A 19,011-nucleotide genomic window follows, 5' to 3' on the forward strand; every position below is an offset into this window, starting at 1 on the left:
TGTTAACTGATTCAGGGGATGCCAGGGAGCTATAAAGCAGCACCAACTACTGCAGGTACTTGCCCAGCAACCCACCCATTGTCTACCTAGGGCAGTAAAATGGAGGAGGAAAGCCATGTAGAGAGGGCAAGACAGGGGTGACACCTGAAGTAAAAGCACCCACAATTACACTGTATGGTAACATATCTTTGCAAGAATATGCATGCTCCACCCAGACAAGCTGTGACGTCAGATTCAACTCCTGAAACACCCGCTAAATCTACCTGCCCTGTGCGTGCTCCGGCCTCGCATGCCATAGTGTTAGCACCATTGGCCAGATTTCCCAGTCTTCAGGTTCTCCATTTAGCCAAGAAGCTTAATTAGAATTGTGCCTTTCGTTTTCACTGCTTATTTAAGTCCTTCCTGTCACTTTGCAGTCTGGCCTAGCCTCGACAGGAAAGTGAACATCTTCTCGCTAGGCCCAGAGCAGAGAGAGGGAATGAGACCCCGGAGAGGGCAGGAAACTTGCCCAGAAAGCTTTTGAAACCCTGCCAAGTGCTCATCTAATATCACCACTAGTGTGTTATTTAACCAGTGAGTGGCAGAGTCTCAGCCAGGAATCAGGTATTCTTTCTGAGCCTTTCTGAGGTGAGTGTATTATACATTTCCCAGATACCTCAAAAATCCCATCTCTGCCTGTTTTGTCTTTCCCTGCCAATGATGATGGGATCACCCAAATCCATTTTCTCCTGGGCTTTCTCTCCTGCTGTCTTTGCAGCTTGCTTGTTCAGAAAATTTCACACACACACACACACACACACACACACACACACACACACACAGAGGTTTCAATGCCCTTTTCAATAAGCAATATTTTTATTTGTAACAAAATTATGATCTTATACAATTGCAGCCTATGTGGCTTACAAGGTTTAGAATGCCAGCTGCCGCCCTGTCCTACACGCTTCTGCACTGCTTGGCATTTCTGGGTCTTCTAGGTCAGTGAGCTTCAGGGTCCCTTGCCTAGAGATGATCATGATTTTCTCTCACTTTTATATCTCCAAAGGTGCTCTTGGTGGGTTTGGGGGAAATGGTCCAAATGAGTCTATTCAAGTCTGTTGATTCCTAAATATTTATTAAGCACCTATGGCATACAGACACCTTTTAAGTTGCTGGAAGGGAAGGGGCTGAGCTATAAAGCTGAGATTCATCTGTGCTTTTTCCTTTTATTTTATTTTATTACTTTTATTGCCTTTTTTGTTTTTCTTTATTATTATTATTTTATTATTATTTTTGCGCCTTTGCCTTTTAAAGGAGCATAACTTAGCTGGGAAAATGAAAATAGTTTCTTTCACCTTTTCTAAAGATTCGTTAAAATCCCCAGTGAGTTTCATAGTCGTTCTGATCTCACAATTCTAAATGGCTTTTTAAAAAAATCTTATTTCACTGAATAAGATGCGAGGTTAGACCACCATGCCAACTAGTGGCCTCCTCAATAATGATGCGTATATATTTAAATCATTACGTTTCTACTATCAACAGTTTTCACGAAGTAAACGTAATCTGGTCCTTTGCTCCACCAATGCTTTACCCATTTCCATGCAATAGTCTGCCTGCTGGGTCTACGCTTCTCTAAAGCCTCGGGTAAGGGGATAAACTCTCTGACTCTAAGCGCCTTGAAAGCTACGGGGCCGAGGAGGGCGAAGAAACAGGCCCTGCATGCATATGCATGCCCTAGGCAGGTCTGCTCGGAAGGTAACCTTCCTGCGCTGGGAGGCGGGGTGGCGGAGGTCTTCCGGGCTCCGGAGGAAACCTGCACGCGGCGGGCGGGCGAGCCCCCCCCCCCCCCCCGCCAGGATGCTGCCCCTCGCAACTCGTCAGCCAGCCAAATGCATTCCAGAGCTTTGCACAAGACACACTTCTCCAGGCAGTCCTAGAAACCCGAGCCCGGAGCGGGAGAGGGCGGGAGGGAGCGCGCGGCCGCCGCTGAGGTCACATTCGCGCCGCCTCCCCGCCCTCGGCGGCCCGGCTGTTCCCTCCAGCGCACACTTCCTAGGGCCTTGGTCCAGTCCGGTGTAAATGTCTTTTAAACGGAGGCAGCGCTCTCCTCCCCCTTCCCTCCCGCGCGGCGGCCAGGGGATCCGTCGCCAGGGCCTTTAAAACAAAACGAATGAATGAAGCGTTAGGGCGAGCGCGCGCGGGACAGCCACTGAGAAGCTCCGCGGTCCGGGTCTAAATCCGCCACCGACCCGCTCGCTTCGCTCCATAACTCGCCGGCGAAGCCTGTTCGGTGCTCTTGGGTCTTTCCATTTCTCCTCTGATTCCGCCAGGTCTCAGTCGATTCTGGGAGCTTCTGTGCTCCCCACCTTTATTCGTCCCCCCCTTTCGTCCCCCCCCACCCCTGCAGACCCGGGAGGGGGTGGCGGTGGCGGGGGGCGGGGTGGAGAAATAGCTTTTAGAAACCCGATCTGTTGTTTGCGAAACACAATCGCTTTTTTTTTTTTTAAAGCGACAGGGTGTCTAGACGGCCACGTGACGAGGCCGGAGCCGGGCGCGCCACTGCGCAGTGGAACCAGCAGAGCAGAGGGCTGGGGGGGGCGGGGGGGGGCGGGGGGGAGGCGGAGGAGGCGGAGGCGGCGGCGGCGGCGGCGGCGGCGGCGGCGGCGGCTGGGGGCGGGGGAGGGAAGGGGGAGGAAGGGGGAGGGAAGGGGGCGGGGGCGGGAAGCCTTGCCGGAGGCTGTGAGCCCTGAGCACACTCGCTCGCCTGCTCGGCGCACGGAGGAACCTGTCCTCGAGCCGCGCCAGCCGAGCCAGCCGGGCGCCGTGCTCGGTCCGCTCGCCGCGCCGGAGAGAGCTGCCCGAGACAGAGCCAGCCCGCCGGCGCCGAGCTGCCGAGCGCACGGCCCAGGAGCCCCTGAGTGCGGCGCGGCGAGCCCCCGGCGGCGGCAGAAGGACCCGAGCGCCAGGAGAGGGCGGACGGGGGACAAGGAGGCTCCCGACCGCGACGAGGAGAGTCTCGGAGGAGAAGGCGGCGTGAGGGACACCGGGGCCTCCAGCGGCCGCTGCCGAGTCGGGGCGAGCAGCCCACACGGGGAGCCCCAGCGGCCGGCCGCGGCCAGGGGAGGGGGCGCCGGCGGTTCCCGCACTAGAGAGCAGAGGGCGAGAGCGCGCGACCCGCCAGCGGCCCGCCGCGGCCGCCGCGCCGCCCTCCCCCGCGCTGTCAGCCCCGCGGGGCGCAGCCGCCGCCGCAGCATCTTCTGCCCCTGCGCCCCCGCCAGCTCCGAGGAAGTCCCCGCTGAGGACTGGGGCCCCCGGGAGCGCAAGAGGAAAGACCAGAGACTACCCTAAATCACCCAGATGCGAAGGATTGAAGCAGCCTAGCCAAAGCTTTCTGTGGATTAAAAAAATACGATTTTTTTTTTTTTTTTTTGTTGGCAGAAGAAAAGGAGAGGAAGACCAGCGGGGCTCTGCAAGGAAAAAAGGGGGATGTAACTCGTGGATACGTTTTTTCCACCCCTCAAACGTCTAGTTCTACTTTGTAAACATTTTCTTTTTTTAAACCCCAGGTCCAGCCGGACGCCCCCAGGCCTCCAGGGTGCGAGGAGGTGGTGTTTTTCATTTTGGGCTTTGCATGTTTGGTTCTTAGATTTTGAGAGAGCTTCCTTATTTCGCCAGACATCTCATGCGGGGTGAAGTCCACTCAGCCCCCTCCCCCGAGTCTTCGTGTGTACGGAATTCAAGGCGATCCGGTTACTAAGGATATAGAGGAAAAAAATAAATCGCGTGCCTGCTTTTTTTTTTTTTAATTGCCAGTTTCTCCCCACCCCCAAATTAAGTTGCTTAGCAAGGGGGAAAGAGGCTTTTTCCTCCCTCCAGCAGCCCAGCCGAACGCCTTTCGTTTTTTGCCCTCGCGGATCTTCCATGTAGGCAGCCGAGGCTGGCGAGCCCGACACTCGGGAGCCGCTGCGGGGGGGCCTCTTTTTGGGGAGGCGCCGACCGGGGTAGGCTTCGCCGCCCCCAGGGAAGCGGCGGCCGCGTTCCTCCGGGGTGCGCCGGGGCCCGAGAGCGGCGCACGGCGCGGGCCGCGAGGGGTGGGGCAGCCGGAGCGCAGGCCCCCGAGCCCCGGCGGGCGCCCCCGGGCCCCCGCGCGCGCCCCGGCCTCCGGGAGACTGGCGCATGCCACGGAGCGCCCCTCGGGCCGCCGCCGCTCCTGCCAGGGCCCCTGCTGCTGCTGCTGTCGCCTGCGCCTGCTGCCCCAACTCGGCACCCGACTTCTTCATGGTGTGCGGAGGTCATGTTCGCTCCTTAGCCGGCAAACGACTTTTCTCCTCGCCTCCTCGCCCCGCATGTTCAGGACCAAACGATCTGCGCTCGTCCGGCGTCTCTGGAGGAGCCGTGCGCCCGGCGGCGAGGACGAGGAGGAGGGCGCGGGGGGAGGCGGAGGAGGAGGCGACCTGCGGGGAGAAGGGGCGACGGACGGCCGGGCGCATGGGGCCAGTGGCGGCGGCGCAGGCAGGGCTGGCTGCTGCCTGGGCAAGGCGGTGCGAGGTGCCAAAGGTCACCACCATCCTCACCCCCCAGCCGCGGGCTCCGGCGCGGCCGGGGGCGCCGAGGCGGATCTGAAGGCGCTCACGCACTCGGTGCTCAAGAAACTGAAGGAACGGCAGCTGGAGCTGCTGCTCCAGGCCGTGGAGTCCCGCGGCGGTACGCGCACCGCGTGCCTCTTGCTGCCTGGACGCCTGGACTGCAGGCTGGGCCTGGGGGCGCCCTCCGGCTCGCAGCCCGCGCAGCCGCCCTCGTCCTACTCGCTCCCCCTCCTGCTGTGCAAAGTGTTCAGGTGGCCGGATCTCAGGCATTCCTCGGAAGTCAAGAGGCTGTGTTGCTGTGAATCTTACGGGAAGATCAACCCCGAGCTGGTGTGCTGCAACCCCCATCACCTTAGCCGACTCTGCGAACTAGGTAGGAAGTTGTTCTGCGCCCACCCTCCCCTCCTTCTGGCGCTCAGGTGGTGCAAGGAAAGCCCCGTTGGGCAGTGTGTTTGTGCACCTACCTCGCCGGAGGGGAGTGTACATCTCCTCCTGGGAAGAGACTTGGGGGACAAGGGTTGAGAAGGGATTAGGGGAAACTGGAAAGGTATTCCCTGGGGGTTCCCTTCCAGTTTTTTCTTCTCTGTTGCCCCGGGGCGCAGGGGAGGCTTTGGGCATTGCTCACGCACACACTCTACACACAGGGAGTTAAAGATTAGATGCCCTCATTTCCGGATTAGCCAAGGGGTGCAGAGAGAAGTGGGGGTCACGCCTCCCCCGCTCTGGGAAAGGCGTTGAGGTGTGTGGCCGAGTTGGATTCGGTCCAAGGCCGCCAAGGAAGGCTGGGAGAAGCAGTTGTAAAGGCTAGAGAGTAAGGCTCTCCTTTAGTAAATAAAGAGGGTCACGTCGGGCACAAGGGGCCGGGAGACTGCCCTGGCCGGCGCAGCTTTGGGTTTTGAGGCAAGGAGAGTTAGGATGGAAGGTCGCGCTGGATATCTGCTCCAAACTGTGCCACCCCAGGGTGAAAGAGAACAAGCAGTCAGGAGAAGTTGGGTGCCCCCTGCTTTTTCCATTCTTCCAGCACAGGAAAGCAGTTACTGACTGTAGAATGGTCTGCCCCCAGCGCCTCCGTGAGGATGCTGCCCCTGGGGCCTGGGCTGCTTCTCAGTTGAGACCCCAGCCTCCTCCTCTTTATCCTCCCGGCCTCCATTGATTCCCTTTTCAATACGTCTTTGTGCGGGGGCGGGGTGCACATCGGGCGCCCACAAATCCAAGTTCACCAGCGCTCTTGGGGTGCACCTCCCAGGTGGGCTGGCAAAGGGGAAGCCCGTGTTCCCCGCGCGGGTGCGGAGCGGAGCAGCGGTGGCGGAGGTGAATTGCACCCCTGGGGGACGGGGCGGGGGTGGGGTGGGGCGGTGGGAGTGGGGTGTGAAGTTCTGGGACGGGGAGGGGGCTTTGTGGCCCTGCTGCCCTGTGAAGTGAGCGGCCTCGGCCGAGCTGCGGCCGAGCCGGTGGTTTCCAGCCCGGCCGGCCGAGCGCGGCGGCGGCGGCGGCGGCGGCGGTGGCCGCAGACGTGGAGGAGCGGAGCGCCGAGGCTGGCGCCAGGCGGCCTCTTTTGTTTATCTGACAGCTAAATATCAAGGCAATCACCGCCCCGCGGCCCTGCCTCCAACCCCCACAGCTAAGACAAACAGTTGGGCTAAAAGAATGCCTCTGTTATCATAAGTTTCTATCTCTTTCTCATGGCTCGGCCTTTATTTTCTCTTTCTTTTTTAATTCCAGAGTCTCCCCCTCCTCCTTACTCCAGATACCCGATGGATTTTCTCAAACCAACTGGTGAGTAGATGGCTTTTAAAAATATCCTTCCTATCTTAAGTTAGAAATGGAGTCTCTAGAACGCGGATGTGTATGCCTAGGCAGCGGCGTGGGGAGACGCTGGACTTTCCCCGAGGTTGTTATAGGTTGCCGATGTTGAAAGTTTGGTGGGTTTTTTTCTGTTTTTGTTGTGACTGGAGCTGGCGATAATGTGTGTGTGTGTGTGTGTGTGTGTGTGTGTATACATATATTTCTTTTTGCAAAGGTGTTTGTTTCCTAGATATTTCCATTTTGTTCCTTTTTTCATGTATTTGCACTCCATAACCCAAGTCGGCTCAGCTTTTAACACGTGGAATTTGATCCACGCTGAAGCATCTCGGGAGCCAAATAGGACAGGTTGATGGGCAACGTTCGGAGACGTTGTGAGTGCCAGAAGTATCTCAGTGGGAAGAATGGATAACCCGATGGGGGAGGGAAGACAGTTTTAAAAAGTGCAGAGACGGACCTTGGTTTGGAGTAAGAGATTAGAAAAGTTAAGAAGTAAAGTCCACAGCCCTCTCCTGGTTTTCCCGGAGTTCCTGGTGAGGGCTAGAATAGTTTCTAGCAGAGCTCTGCCTGCCTGGTGCTTTGTCACGGGCTGGCACGGGGCCGGGGCAGAAGCCCCACTTGAGACTGACACCACCTCAGTTGCGCTCGTCTGCATTCAGCTTCTGGCAGGCAGTGCAGAGGCTGACAGTGCCAGGGGAGGAGGGTCTGAACAACGGGGACTCGAGGGTGACAACTTCGATGGGCCCTCATTTCCTGGAGCCCCTTCTTACAGCGGGAGGTTCGTTTGCTTGAAAGTAGGGATTGTGACTTTTGTCTACACTGGTGCCTGACAAATGCAACGCTTTCGACATTTTTATTTTGCCAAGGCTCTGGGAGAAGGAAAAGTGAAGGGTTGGGCCCCACTTCCCTCTTGGAATTCTACAAGTCCTTCCGCCTCATGAGTTTTGGCTGTTGGGCCTTTCCCCCACTAATTAAAAGTCTTGCTGGGGCGTTGTCCAGAATTAAATACTTTAATGAACGGTGTAAGAGAAGCCCGTGCTCTCCAGCCAGCCCTCCCCAACTACACGATCCCTCCAGTCTCGGAAGGCGTTGCTGCTTGCCTGGTGCCTGTCTAGTAAGTGGCCTGCAAAGCATGTGATATTTTGCTTTCGATTTACAAAACACCAGATAAATAGTCATTAATGAGGAGATAAGCAGCTCTGTATCTGTAACAAATGTTAACTGGAATTACCAAGCTCTGTTTTCTCCAAGAATGTAAGTTGACTGGGTTTTTGGCATCAATACTCAAGAATTCTTTTATGAGCTTAGTTCTCCAAGGGGCTCTCTCCGTCCTGTTTTTGTTTTCCCTTCCATAGTCTTCAAATTTGGAGGTTTTCCTTAAAAGTGAGAAAGAGGGAGGCCAGTTACCTTGGCCCCAGGGGTAAAGAAGACTAGGGCGAAGTGTTCTGAGAAATTTCCTAAAGTCATAGGAAAGAAGGACTACATTCTCTTGGGTTTCCTGCAGAGATACCTGGACAGATCTGTTCACCGGATTCAAGCAGTCACCCTCTCAGGCCAGGACCTCATTTTCAGCGAGTGGAGTGATATATTTATTCATTAGCAAGTGTTGACATTAGGTAGCAAAATGTGTGCAAACAGAGAAGCCACAAAGACAGGAATGTGCCATTTCCAAGGGGGAGAAAAGTTCTCCAGATCGGCCAATAGGAAGTGATTAACCTGCCAATCGGAAACTCACAGCTTGGTTACTCACCCAAAACGTTTCTGTAAAACAAAACCAAAAAAAAAAAAAAAAATAACCCCAAAACACTCCAAAGCAAAAATCTAACCCTCCTCTCCCCCCGCCAAACCAGAAAACCCCAAAACAAAAAAAAAGGAGTGAAAAACATCACCTTTGTGTAAGGATGTGAGGGTGCTAACCGGCGAAGCCCCTGTGGTGGGAATCTCCTGGCGCACTGGAGGGCTGCCAGGGCTGGGCCTGGTTTTGTTGGCTGCTGTAGCCAGAGATGTTGAGGTCAGACACACAGATGGGATGCTGCCCCAGGTTTTTCTCTCTGCTTTGCACATGGGGGAGAGTATTTGGCTGGGGAACTTAGATCAGCTGCTTACATTCTTAAGTTTCTAAGTTGTAGGTTGCATTTTTAGTCTTGGGTTACTAGGTGAGAACCAGCCGTAAGGTTTACAGTGGACAGCTATTAAAATCCTAACCAGTTGCACAACTAAGGGAATCTCTTCTGTGAAGTCTCCAGCTTGGGCAGAGGCGGTGGGAAGAGGCTGGGGCCTGGTCCCCCTGCAGCCCTGGAGGAATGCTCCAGCTGAAAGTTGGGAGCTCCATTTTGCTATGGTTCAAGCCGTTCCGCTGCAGCCTCTGGCATGGCCTGACTAGGTAGGCCTGGGTACTCTGTGGTTCGGAGTCAGCAGGATCTTCTGGGAAGGAGTGTTAGACATGGCTGGAGGTAGGAGTAGGGTGGCTGTGACTTGAGGCTCTCAGAAGTCAGGACACCCGCCCACCCACCCCCTGCCGCATCACACCAGGAGTAAGAGCAGGCTGTTAGAATGACATCTCAGTTTATGGAGTGGGGATGCTGGGAGGGATTGCTCTGTAGGCTCTGCTTCCTGTGTCCTCTGTATCTGAAGGTCTGAAAGATTTGAAGAATGGCTTGGCGGGGAGGGGATGCTGCTGGGTACATCTGCTTGCTTGGGCTGGGGATCCAGGTGACCATTGGCAGATAGATCGAGCCTCCAAAGCCTAGTTGAGAAGTCTGGGACCTAGTCCTGCATTTACCTTTTAACTCAGGCCACTCTTAACTTTTTCAGGCCTGGTTTTAAACCCACGTGATCAAGGAGTTAGGTTAGATGATGCATTCATTCGCTCATTTATTGGCTCACTCACTCAGTCATTCTACATACCTGATGTGCCTGCCTAAAATGCATTGAAGATTCCAATGCATTGGTTAGTGCTTCTGTAACCTGGGTTGTGGATTGGGGCGGAGCTGGGGTATAGTGGTGGTGGTGGAGGCTCCTCTGTCCCAGACGGTAGGTACTTAGGTAGCTCAGAACTAAGTTGACAAGAATATCCTGGCTGTCTGGAAACCATTCTTTGAATGAGAGAAGTGGGGTCCCCAGCTCCGTCGCCTTGTACCCTTTGCAGCAGCTTATTCCTTGCTGTTCCCAGGCATGCATCTTTGAAAGCTCTCTTACTGCTGGGAGAGGGGAACGAGGCTCCCACAAAACCCAGCGCTCACTGGGTGCTTGGTAGTGTTTAGCGGTGGAGAAGAGCCAGGAGTAGCCTAGCGTTTCTGAGTGTACCAGCCTGGGCTCTGGGGAGCAGACGACAAGGCAGTAGCTGAGAACCCTGCCTTCGGAGAGCTACCTCAGCAGAGCTTTTCTGTGGGTGAGAGACGGAGCTGTGGCCTCTTTGACCTATACTAACTTGTCAGGAGCTTGAGGTCCGTCTGGGTACTGAAGACTGTCTCAGCCCAGCCACCTTCAGGGAAGAGAGTGAGGACGTGGCCTACCCTGGGACGGAGAGGGCTGAACCCTTGGGTATGGTCCAGCTCACTGGGTGGCCCCTTGGGCTACTCTGTGATGCCTCAGTTTACCTGGGTACCTGTCAAACAGGTATACCTTGCTACTTCACAGGGGTGGTAAGGAGACCTAATTAATGTTTGTAAATCCCTTCTGAGATCAAAGGGCAGAGCACCATTTCATAGAAATGCTTGTGGTTGCCAGTGTGGAGCTGGCTTAACCTTTGATCTGAGACAGGCTGACAACCCCGAATGTGGTCCCAGCTCTGCCCCGAGATGTGGGCTCTTCCTTTGAAACACACCTTGTCCCTGGGATTCAGCCAGCCAGAGCTGGTGGGGGAGGGAGGGAGTGGCCGCGGATAAGTCACCATGGGGGTGTCTTCCCTTTGCGGGGTAGGTAGAAGCCAATCTCCAGCATAGTGAAGGCCATCGAAGTAGTTTAGAAAGTGCAGGCTCTACACTCTTTAACCAGCAACTCCATTTCCTGCCTGCCCCTATTGTTTTCCATTTGATTAAGTGTATCCTGTAAAACTGTATATTCCTGTTAGGAATCAGACTTTACCCTGATACAGTGAAATTACCCACACAGTCTTTTCTCTCTCCCCTGCCTGCCGCTGCCACTCCTTTGCTTCCTCCTTCCCAGTTTAGAAGAATTCTTGAAAAGTTGTTCTTCCAGCCTGAGAGAGAATGCAAGAGAGGGATTAGAGAGAGGACCTCAGAGTTGAGTGGCCCAGCCCCTCCCCCCTTTTACCAGGCACTGGAGACAGCTGCTGGGCCCCTAGAGAGCTCTGTGGCTACCTGCCCCTGGACTACTCTTTCACTTGGCTTCCTATTCACCCTCTCGGCCAAGTGTTTCCAGGGGGAAACTGGTAACGCACCCCCCAGGGACATCCTGCTAGTGGCCTGGGGTGGAGGGACTGGTGTTTTTGCTTTGGAGCTGGGACGCTCCTTTCCTGAGCCGGCCTTTCTCTATGGATTTCAGTAAGTTTGGCACGGGCAATGGTGCATGATATGCTTGTGGGGTCTTGTGTATTTTTGTTTCGAGGGACTAATTCGTTGTGGCTCGTGGCCATTATTTTTTGTTTTAATTGCCTGGAGGGAGGTTGAGAAGTCTATATATTTCTCATCTGGAATTGGCATTATCCTCATGACCATTTAGGTCATTGTGCTGAGCACCTGAGGGTGACAAAGACGTTGAAGAGAAGGTTCTAGTCTAGTTCAGGCAGACAGGATCTGAAGGTAAAAAATCAATAAAGACAGCAGAAGGAAGTTACAAGTACTGGGTGCCAGAAAGATTTTATAGGAACTGAGGCAGGGAGCCTTGCAGGCCTGGGGTTGCCTGGGAGGGTTTCCAGAGATGGGGAGTTTGGATTAGGGAGCCTTGCTGAAAATGTTCTCTGTTGTCCTGATGTGGCGTGAGGGGTTGTTCACACAGGTGTGTACATGAGTAAAATTCATTTCATCGAGTTGCACTTGAGATTTGTATTTTTTTATACTTATTAAACCTCAGTTAAAAAGGAAGAAGTCCCTTCAGCCCAGCACCAGTTCTTCCTAAAGAACTGGGAAGTCTGTCTTTAAAAAGATGAGAGTGGCAGCGAGGCCACTGGATCCAAGCAGAGAGGCCATGCTTTGGGAAAAGATGGGAAAGGTGGTGGAGAGACAAGAACCGGGCATCCTTTGACCTTGGGAACTACCTGGTTTCCTCAATGGGGGACTTGCAATAAAAGAGAAATTCCAGCCCGTCTGTCTTGACTAATGATTAACTGGCCGCCCGGAGCCCAGACGGGTGACAAGGTGCTGTGGTCTGTCTTATGATGGGGGGCGAAGCCTGAGCAGCCCATTAATAATCAGCATCGCGGCCGGGAGTCACCCGTTTGGAATGTGTGGTTTCTCTTTAATGCTGTTTAGAATGTGCTTAAAAATTAATCTTGGTGTTTTTATTTATTTATTTCTCTCTTCATATCCACAGCAGACTGTCCAGATGCTGTGCCTTCCTCCGCTGAAACAGGGGGAACGAATTATCTGGCCCCTGGGGGGCTTTCAGGTGAGCTGCTTTCTCTTACTTTCTTGGCAATTCGAAGACCTCCTGAAATGACTGGAGGAATGGAGGTGGCCTTCTGCCACCCCAGCTGGTCTGGAATTAATTCTCACTTTTATGTGCATGAAACTGGATGTATCCGTGATGACTCTGTTGCCCTTCAGCTCATCCTTCTGGACCATAGATCTGGAAGTGTGGGGGCCAGCCGGAGGGCTGGTGTTGGGCCACGTTTCGTGGTTATTGTTAAGCAGCTCCCGACTTGAGGGGCTTCCACTTGGTGACTTTGGTGTCGTTAGTTCACGGGTTTAAGCCCTTTTTTGCTCTCACTCTCAGTGCATCGGGTGCCTTGAAGGGAATGGATCCACCTTTGGGGAACTTGTAGAAGACAGACCCCAAGTGTAGGATGGGAGTTTAGAGTAGATGGCCTCGGTGCTTCTTTGCAAATCCTGCTTCCCATCCAGCTTTGTGCAGAAGTCTGCAGTGCATGGTGGGGATGGACACTGCAGACAGTAGGTGCTAATACTGTTACCCAGCAGGGAAGGTGTCCCTCAGGGCCCACAGGTGTGAGCAGGGGCCTGGACTCCCAGGCTGGAGAGTTATGGAATTGGGTGAGGGGCACTGGAGAGCCCAAACATCATTGTCCCTGAGAGACAGGAGAAGAGAGCGATAAACTTGGAGAAACTCATTAGCAATGTAAGTGGGAGACATTTCCATTCTGTTCTAAATATGTCCTGTTTTCCACCTGTTTTTCCCACCCCAGTATGCCATCACTGGATTTTCTAAGAACTAGCTAAAACAAGAGGGAAAGTGATCCAGGAAAAAAAAAAAAAGAAAAGAAAAGAAAAGAAAATCCAGCAGAGTTCTGGGCATTGGCCCTTGGGACATTGGTGTAGGATCATGGCAGCTCCGATGGAAGCTATAAAACTGTCTTTGGGGCTTCCCTGGTGGCGCAGTGGTTGAGAGTCCGCCTGCCGATGCAGGGGACACGGGTTCGTGACCCGGTCCGGGAAGATCCCACGTGCCGAGGAGCGGCTGGGCCCGTGAGCCATGGCCACTGAGCCTGCGTGTCCGGAGCCTGTGCTCCGCAACGGCAGAGGCCCCGACAGTGAGAGGCCCGCGTACCGCAAAAAAAAAAACAAAAAACAAAAAACTGTCTTTGGGGGGACCATGGTGCACCGTCTTTTGGGACTTTTAACTGGTCAGGTGTCGCTCAGCCTCGGCTCACTTCATGCTAGCCAGTTCCCTCTGCAGGAATTGAGCTTGCTGAGAATGTCTTCAGGGAGACCCTTGTTTGTTTTGATTTCAGTGCAGTATATACTCTGGCTGTTATCTGAGACAGAGGGTATTGTTTACTCAAAGCTCCTAATGAGAGCTGAACAGGAAAAAAGAGGGACCCAGAAAGGGCAGGGGCTTGGGGTGAGAATGGGAGTGGACCATGGCGGTGGAGGAGGGAAGAACATACCGGGACATGAGAGCTGTGTCTTTTCTGCTTTCTAAGGCTGAGAGAGTTCCGGAAAGAAAGAAAGCCAAGGAGAGGAAAGGGTCTGGGCAAAATAGCACACTCAGGATGTTGTTAGAGGGTTTTATTTTTTAAATTCTGAATGTGCAGGGAGGAGTCCCAGCCCCTCTGAACCACATGAAACAAGCAAGGGAAGTGGTAGCTTTTGAAAGGGGGCTTTTCGGAAGGTTTGTCTTATTGATAACATCTTGTCTGTCTCCTCTGCTGGAGGAAGTAACGATACCCGCCTGAGCCATCAGCCTCCTTACCTGGCCCCCAGAGCCAAAAGTGTGACAGTGCAGCCCTTTCTGAGACGGGTGGGCTTCCAAGAGTTTTTCCAGTCCTAGAAAGAAACTGGGGGTAAAGCAATGATGAACTCCTCCCCTACCCCCAAAGTAACTGCAGCCATTTCGATGAATGAGGAGCTGCTAGGAAGGAGTGCTTGTGTCTGAAGGGATAGCGTCGTTCAACAAAACTGCCAGAAGAAAAAAACGTGACGGGGGGCTCCACATGAAAGAGCATTTGTTTTGAATTGTAGCTCTTGATTTACTAATTCCCAAGGCTTCAAAGTTTCAACTCTTTCTTCTTTCCGTTCAGAGTTGGAGTAGTTTATTAATAATGTGCCGTGGGGGGAAGTTGAAGAAACTGTTTCTTGGGTTGGTGCCAGTGGTTTGGGGGTGTCTGGAGGGGAGGCAATAGGCCCTGAGAAAACCCAGGGCTCCACCCTCTGCCGCGAGAAGGCCCCCCCAAAAGATGAGGGTTTTGCAAATGGAGAAAGCCCAAACCTCCTTTCCAAGAAGTTGATCTTTCCATGGGGGGGGCGGGTGGAGGTGGCCGAGGCCGGGGTGTGTCTGCCTGGCGGAGGATGAGGCCGGTGGGGGGCTGTGGTGGCTGAAGGGGGCTGGGCCAGGGAGGGGAGGGAGGCTGGAGCGGGGAGCCTGCTGTGGCGAGCGCCAGGCCAAGTGGGCATCACGGCGGGGAGCGGGGAAGGTGCCCACAGGGCTCTGCCCCCGCCTCCCCCCTGGAAATCACCTCTCTGAGTGTCTCTTTCACGGGCCCTGTGTGCTGTTTTCCTTCCTGTCCTGGCCGAGATCGGGCTTAATGAATGGGGCTCAGTTTAGGGTGGGAGGAAGGTCGGCAGCGGGAGCCAGGGCTTGATTCTCTTGGCAAGGGAAGAAGGGAAAGAAAAAAACAGCCGAATGTGAAAATGTGGTGCCTCGGGGGGTGGGGGTGAGGGTGTGCTTGAAGGCACGCCCCTCGCCCCTCCCGAGATGCCGGGGTGACTCCAAGGCTGGCCCTTCCCTTTCCTGCGAGGAAGGGGAGTGGGTGGGTAGGAGCACTGGGAGCCAGCCCACTGGCTGCAGGTTGGAATTCCAGCCTTGCAGCGCGGGGCTGGCCGGGGAGACGACAGGCCAGGCCTCTGGGACTCGGAGTGAAACAGACCCCACCCCTGCAAGTTTCCTCAGTCTGGGAAAACGGCACATTTTTAGAAGGCTGGGACTCTGTTCCAGGAGATTGTACTTTCATTTCTGACAGCCGGCTCTCGGAGACAGATGGATTGCTTGCTGCCTGGTTGTGTGTGTGTGTGTGTGCGCGTGTGTATGCGTGCTACAGACCTACAGATAGACACGTGCACAGACACATGAGCGGGCAGGCGCTGGGATAGGCCTGGGTCCCTCTCACGCGGGCTAGGTGGACCTCAGAGACGGTTTCTCCACAAGGATATGTGCTCTGGGCCCAGGGCGTGTTTGGATTGGTTCTGAATTGGGATCTGGGTATGGTGCTTTTGGAAAGGCGTGTAGGACAAACCCTTGTTGCTGGCACGTATCCTGGCTCAAGAATACCCACCTGGGAGAGGTCTTACGTAGATGGGAAGCTTCTAGGTTCAGCTCGATGGTGGAAGTGGAAAGGATTTGCTCCCAGAGCTTTCACTGTGTCACTGGTAATTAAAAGCATGTGTTCGAAGCTGTCATCTTCGCAGCCTCCATCTGGAGTTTCTAGGGGGGAGCTTTCATTTAGCTTGTCTGCTGTCCTGATTCAGGGTAGTGGGGTGGGGTGGGAGGGGTTTGAAGAAATACCACCTCACTTGTGAATTCCAGGTTATTCAGCTGCAGACCCAGCCTCCTCCTTTGTATATTGGTGTCTAAAGCTGGTTGGGCCTCAGATATATGGGCCTCGTTGATTAAGGCAGGGATTAGAGGCCAGCGTCATTTGTAGTCATTTTTTAAAAATTATTTATTTTTGGCTATGTTGGGTCTTCGTTGCTGCACGCAGGCTTTCTCTAGTTGTGGTGAGTGGGGGGCTACTCTTTTTTTTGCGGTACGCAGGCCTCTCACTGTTGTGGCCTCTCCCGTTGCGGAGCACAGGCTCCGGACGCGCAGGCTCAGCGGCCATGGCTCACGGGCCCAGCTGCTCCGCGGCATGTGGGATCTTCCCGGACAGGGGCACGAACCTGTGTCCCCCGCATCGGCAGGTGGACTCTCAACCACTGCGCCACCAGGGAAGCCCGGGGGGCTACTCTTTGTTTGGGTGCGTGGGCTTCTCATTGCAGTGGCTTCTCTTGTTGCAGAGCACGGGCTCTAGGCATGCAGGCTTCAGTAGTTGTGGCACGTGGGCTCAGTAGTTGTGGCTCACGGGCTCTAGAGCACAGGCTCAGTAGTTGTGGCGCACGGGCTTAGTTGCTTCGCGGCATGTGGGATCTTCCCAGACCAGGGATTGAACCTGTGTCCTCTGCATTGGCAGGCAGATTCTTCTCCACTGCACCGCCAGGGAAGCCCCCATTTGTAGTCATTTAAACTTCAAAAGAGGTGCCACCCTGGATTTCAGGGAGGGAGGTGAGAGGCAGTGGAGGTGTAGTACCGATGTGTCTGGGGGAGGGTGTTGAGGAACCCATCTCTTGGCTGGACAAAATCACGCTTATCGGAGAGACACCGTCCCACCAACCCAAGGGAGGCCAGCTCCTTTGCTAAGGTCTTCAGATCCGTGTCTCGCTTCTAGTTCCTGGGTGATAGGAATGTCCTTAGGTCAGCATCCATTCCAGGAAAGGCTCTTGCCTCTTCTTTAATCTCTGCTGGCGTCTGTGAGAGCCTCGGAGGAGAGTCTTCAAAAACACCTACATAATCTGAAAATGTGGTCCTGGCTCAGTCACAGTCAACTTGGGCTCAAACCAAGTAGCTTAGGAAAGAGTGCCCCATCCTGTTTTTAAGGAAAGTTTTTCAGCTGCATTTGTTGTCTGGTTGGGAATGGTGATGGCAAGCTGGGAATCTCCTCGGGTGCCTATTGCTGTGTTTTTATATCTCTCCTTCCCGTGCCTGGGAACAAGCAGATTGTGGTTTCGCTGGAGTCTCTAATGCCATGGGGGGTGGGGTGGGGGTGGATTGAGTTCATCCAAGTGGCCTTGAGCATGGGCTTGGGGGGAGGCAGAAGCACCAGGACATGTAACCATGAGCGAGCTCCTTACCTATCCTCTCCCCTTCCTCTCCCCAACCATGTAGGTGAGGAGTGACAGTCTGAATCTCTAGGGACCCATATGTCCCTAAATGCCAGGCTGACGACTCAGTCCCCGGCCGGCTCACCTGGTGCACACCCACTCCCCAGTGAAGACCAGTCAGGGACAGCAGCTCAGGCCGTTTGCCTCTTCTGCAAGGCTTGAGGTCATGTACTCAACCCCGGAGAAGGGCTCACTGTTAAAACCCCTTTTATCCTGGAAAGAATGGGGCAGTCAGGCAGGGGTTAAATGCAGGGTGACAGCATTTAAAGTCTCTGGAGCAAATTGGGGCTGCTCTGCCAGCCGGACTACATGGGCCACTGCCTCATGCACCCTGTCCCTGAAGCAGAGCAGGGCTGTCCCGCGAAGGGGCAGGGGCCAGGTGAGGGCCAGGTTCCGGTGCAGCTCTTGGCCGCTGTCTTGGGGCACTAACACCCTCTCCCCAGGGAGGCTTTTTCTTAGCAGAGCCCAGCAGTGGCTGCATGGACTTCTGAACCTGTGGCCCAGAGCTAGGGGGGCAGTGAAAAGGGAGGGAATGCCAAAGGATTCATGATCGAGTTTGGCTCCCTTTGCTTCTTTATTGCTGCTGTTAACTATCCCGTGATACTGCACCTACAGTGCTGTGATCGCCAGGCCACTTCACAGCAGGTGTCTTAACCTGGTGGGAGAAAAAAAGGCGCAGGGTGGTGGTCCCCAGACTTGTCTGCACATCGGGACCCCTGGGAGCTTCCAAATCACAGTCTGTTGGCAGGATCCCAGCATCAGTATTTTTTGAGGCTTCCCAGATGATTTTAAGGTGCGGAAAAGTTGGGGAGCCCCTGGTGTAAGGGGTAAAAGGGTCTGTGTTCCTGTGGGGGGGTATCTTTTTTTTGTGTGTGTGTGTGTGTGGAGAATATCTTTGGCTGTGCAGGTTCTGTGATTCTGCCTGTGCTCCTATAGGGAAGAATTCGAGTACCTTGCTTGTTGAGCCTCTTCTCAACTAAGACTTTCCCTCGATTGTAGAAACTTGACAAGGTGTGTTAACTCTGCCTCTTCCTCCCATTGGCTTTGTTGTAGTGGATGACATGGTAAAAGTGACCCATGGGACAGGGTCTCCTTTCAGGGCGATGAAGATGTTCTGGAACTAGGTAGTGGTGATGGTTGCTCCGCTCTGCGAACGCTCTCAGTGTCACTAATGGTAAATGTTGTGTTACACCTATCTTGCCACAGTTTTAAAAAGTAGTGACCTGTGGTAGCTTTTAAATGCATGCAGGTATTTAGATATTCAATATAAAACACTGGCTCTGGAGGATGAAAATGGAGACGTCAGTTAGGTGCCTGAGATCTGTAGATAGACGCTTGTTTCCAGAGCACCTCTGAGGTCTCCAGGGATGGGCCCACAGTCACGGGCCTGTCTGTCTCCGTGATTTTTCAACCTTTTCTTTTCCATCCTGGTTGCAGAAAGGAGAGACAGGAAAGTTCCCTGTGGCTCATTTTCCGAGGCTGACCTTTCTACAGGGGAAGTGAGCGCCCTTGCTCCTTCTCTGCCCCAGATGCTGTTTTCCTCTGGGCGGCCCGGGGACTGGTAACCAGCCATGTAGGGGCAGGTCTCCCAAAGCCTGGAGTCATCCTGACCCACCCTGCCGAGTGACCGGCCCCCTCCTCTGGTCCTGCTGCCTAAGACCCTAGTTGATGTGACAGCTTCACCGAGGTTATAGGGCTGCAGGGTAGAGGAGGCTGGTGACTCGCCCGGGAGCCCTCCCTTTGCAGGAGCCTTGTGAAAGGATACTGTACAGCGTGGCCACTGGGAGGTCACCACTGGCCCTACCATCTCTCTCGCTCAGTACTGAATGGCTAGCCCCGTCTGGCTGTGTGCCTACTGTCACAGACAGGCTTCCTCTCCGGGCTATTTTCAGCGGGAAGATATTATTAACTGCTGAGGCACAGTTCTCAATTTAGTGGCTAACACACCAAGAAAGGAACATTCCCTTGGTGGCGGCAACTCTACCTAAACACGGTGGCTCGTTGGGGGTGATGCCCCCAGCCCCCTTCGCTTCTCCCCACGGGGGTCTGTGCCCCTAGCCCACTTTCTGGGGCGGCTGCGACTGAAGATTCAG

At 54.4% G+C, this 19,011-nt stretch overlaps 1 protein-coding gene across 2 annotated transcripts in view; it reads left to right on the forward strand.

Moving 5' to 3' along the window:
- Nucleotides 1-2,770: 2,770 nt before the first annotated feature.
- SMAD7 (SMAD family member 7) overlaps nucleotides 2,771-19,011 on the forward strand; it is a 30,313-nt gene continuing 14,072 nt past the window's right edge. Inside the window, exons 1-3 of one of the 2 annotated variants that reach the window (XM_082853709.1) lie at nucleotides 2,771-4,938; nucleotides 6,288-6,341; nucleotides 11,862-11,936. In XM_082853709.1, the coding sequence (XP_082709835.1) occupies nucleotides 4,326-4,938; nucleotides 6,288-6,341; nucleotides 11,862-11,936 (742 nt within the window). In that variant the 5' untranslated portion in view covers nucleotides 2,771-4,325. The remainder of the gene's footprint in view (nucleotides 4,939-6,287; nucleotides 6,342-11,861; nucleotides 11,937-19,011) is intronic. The other variant, XM_082853710.1, reaches the window with a different exon arrangement.

This window comes from Leucopleurus acutus, assembly GCF_964270905.1.
Source record: "Leucopleurus acutus genome assembly, chromosome: 13".
NCBI classification, from domain to species: Eukaryota; Metazoa; Chordata; class Mammalia; order Artiodactyla; family Delphinidae; genus Leucopleurus; species Leucopleurus acutus.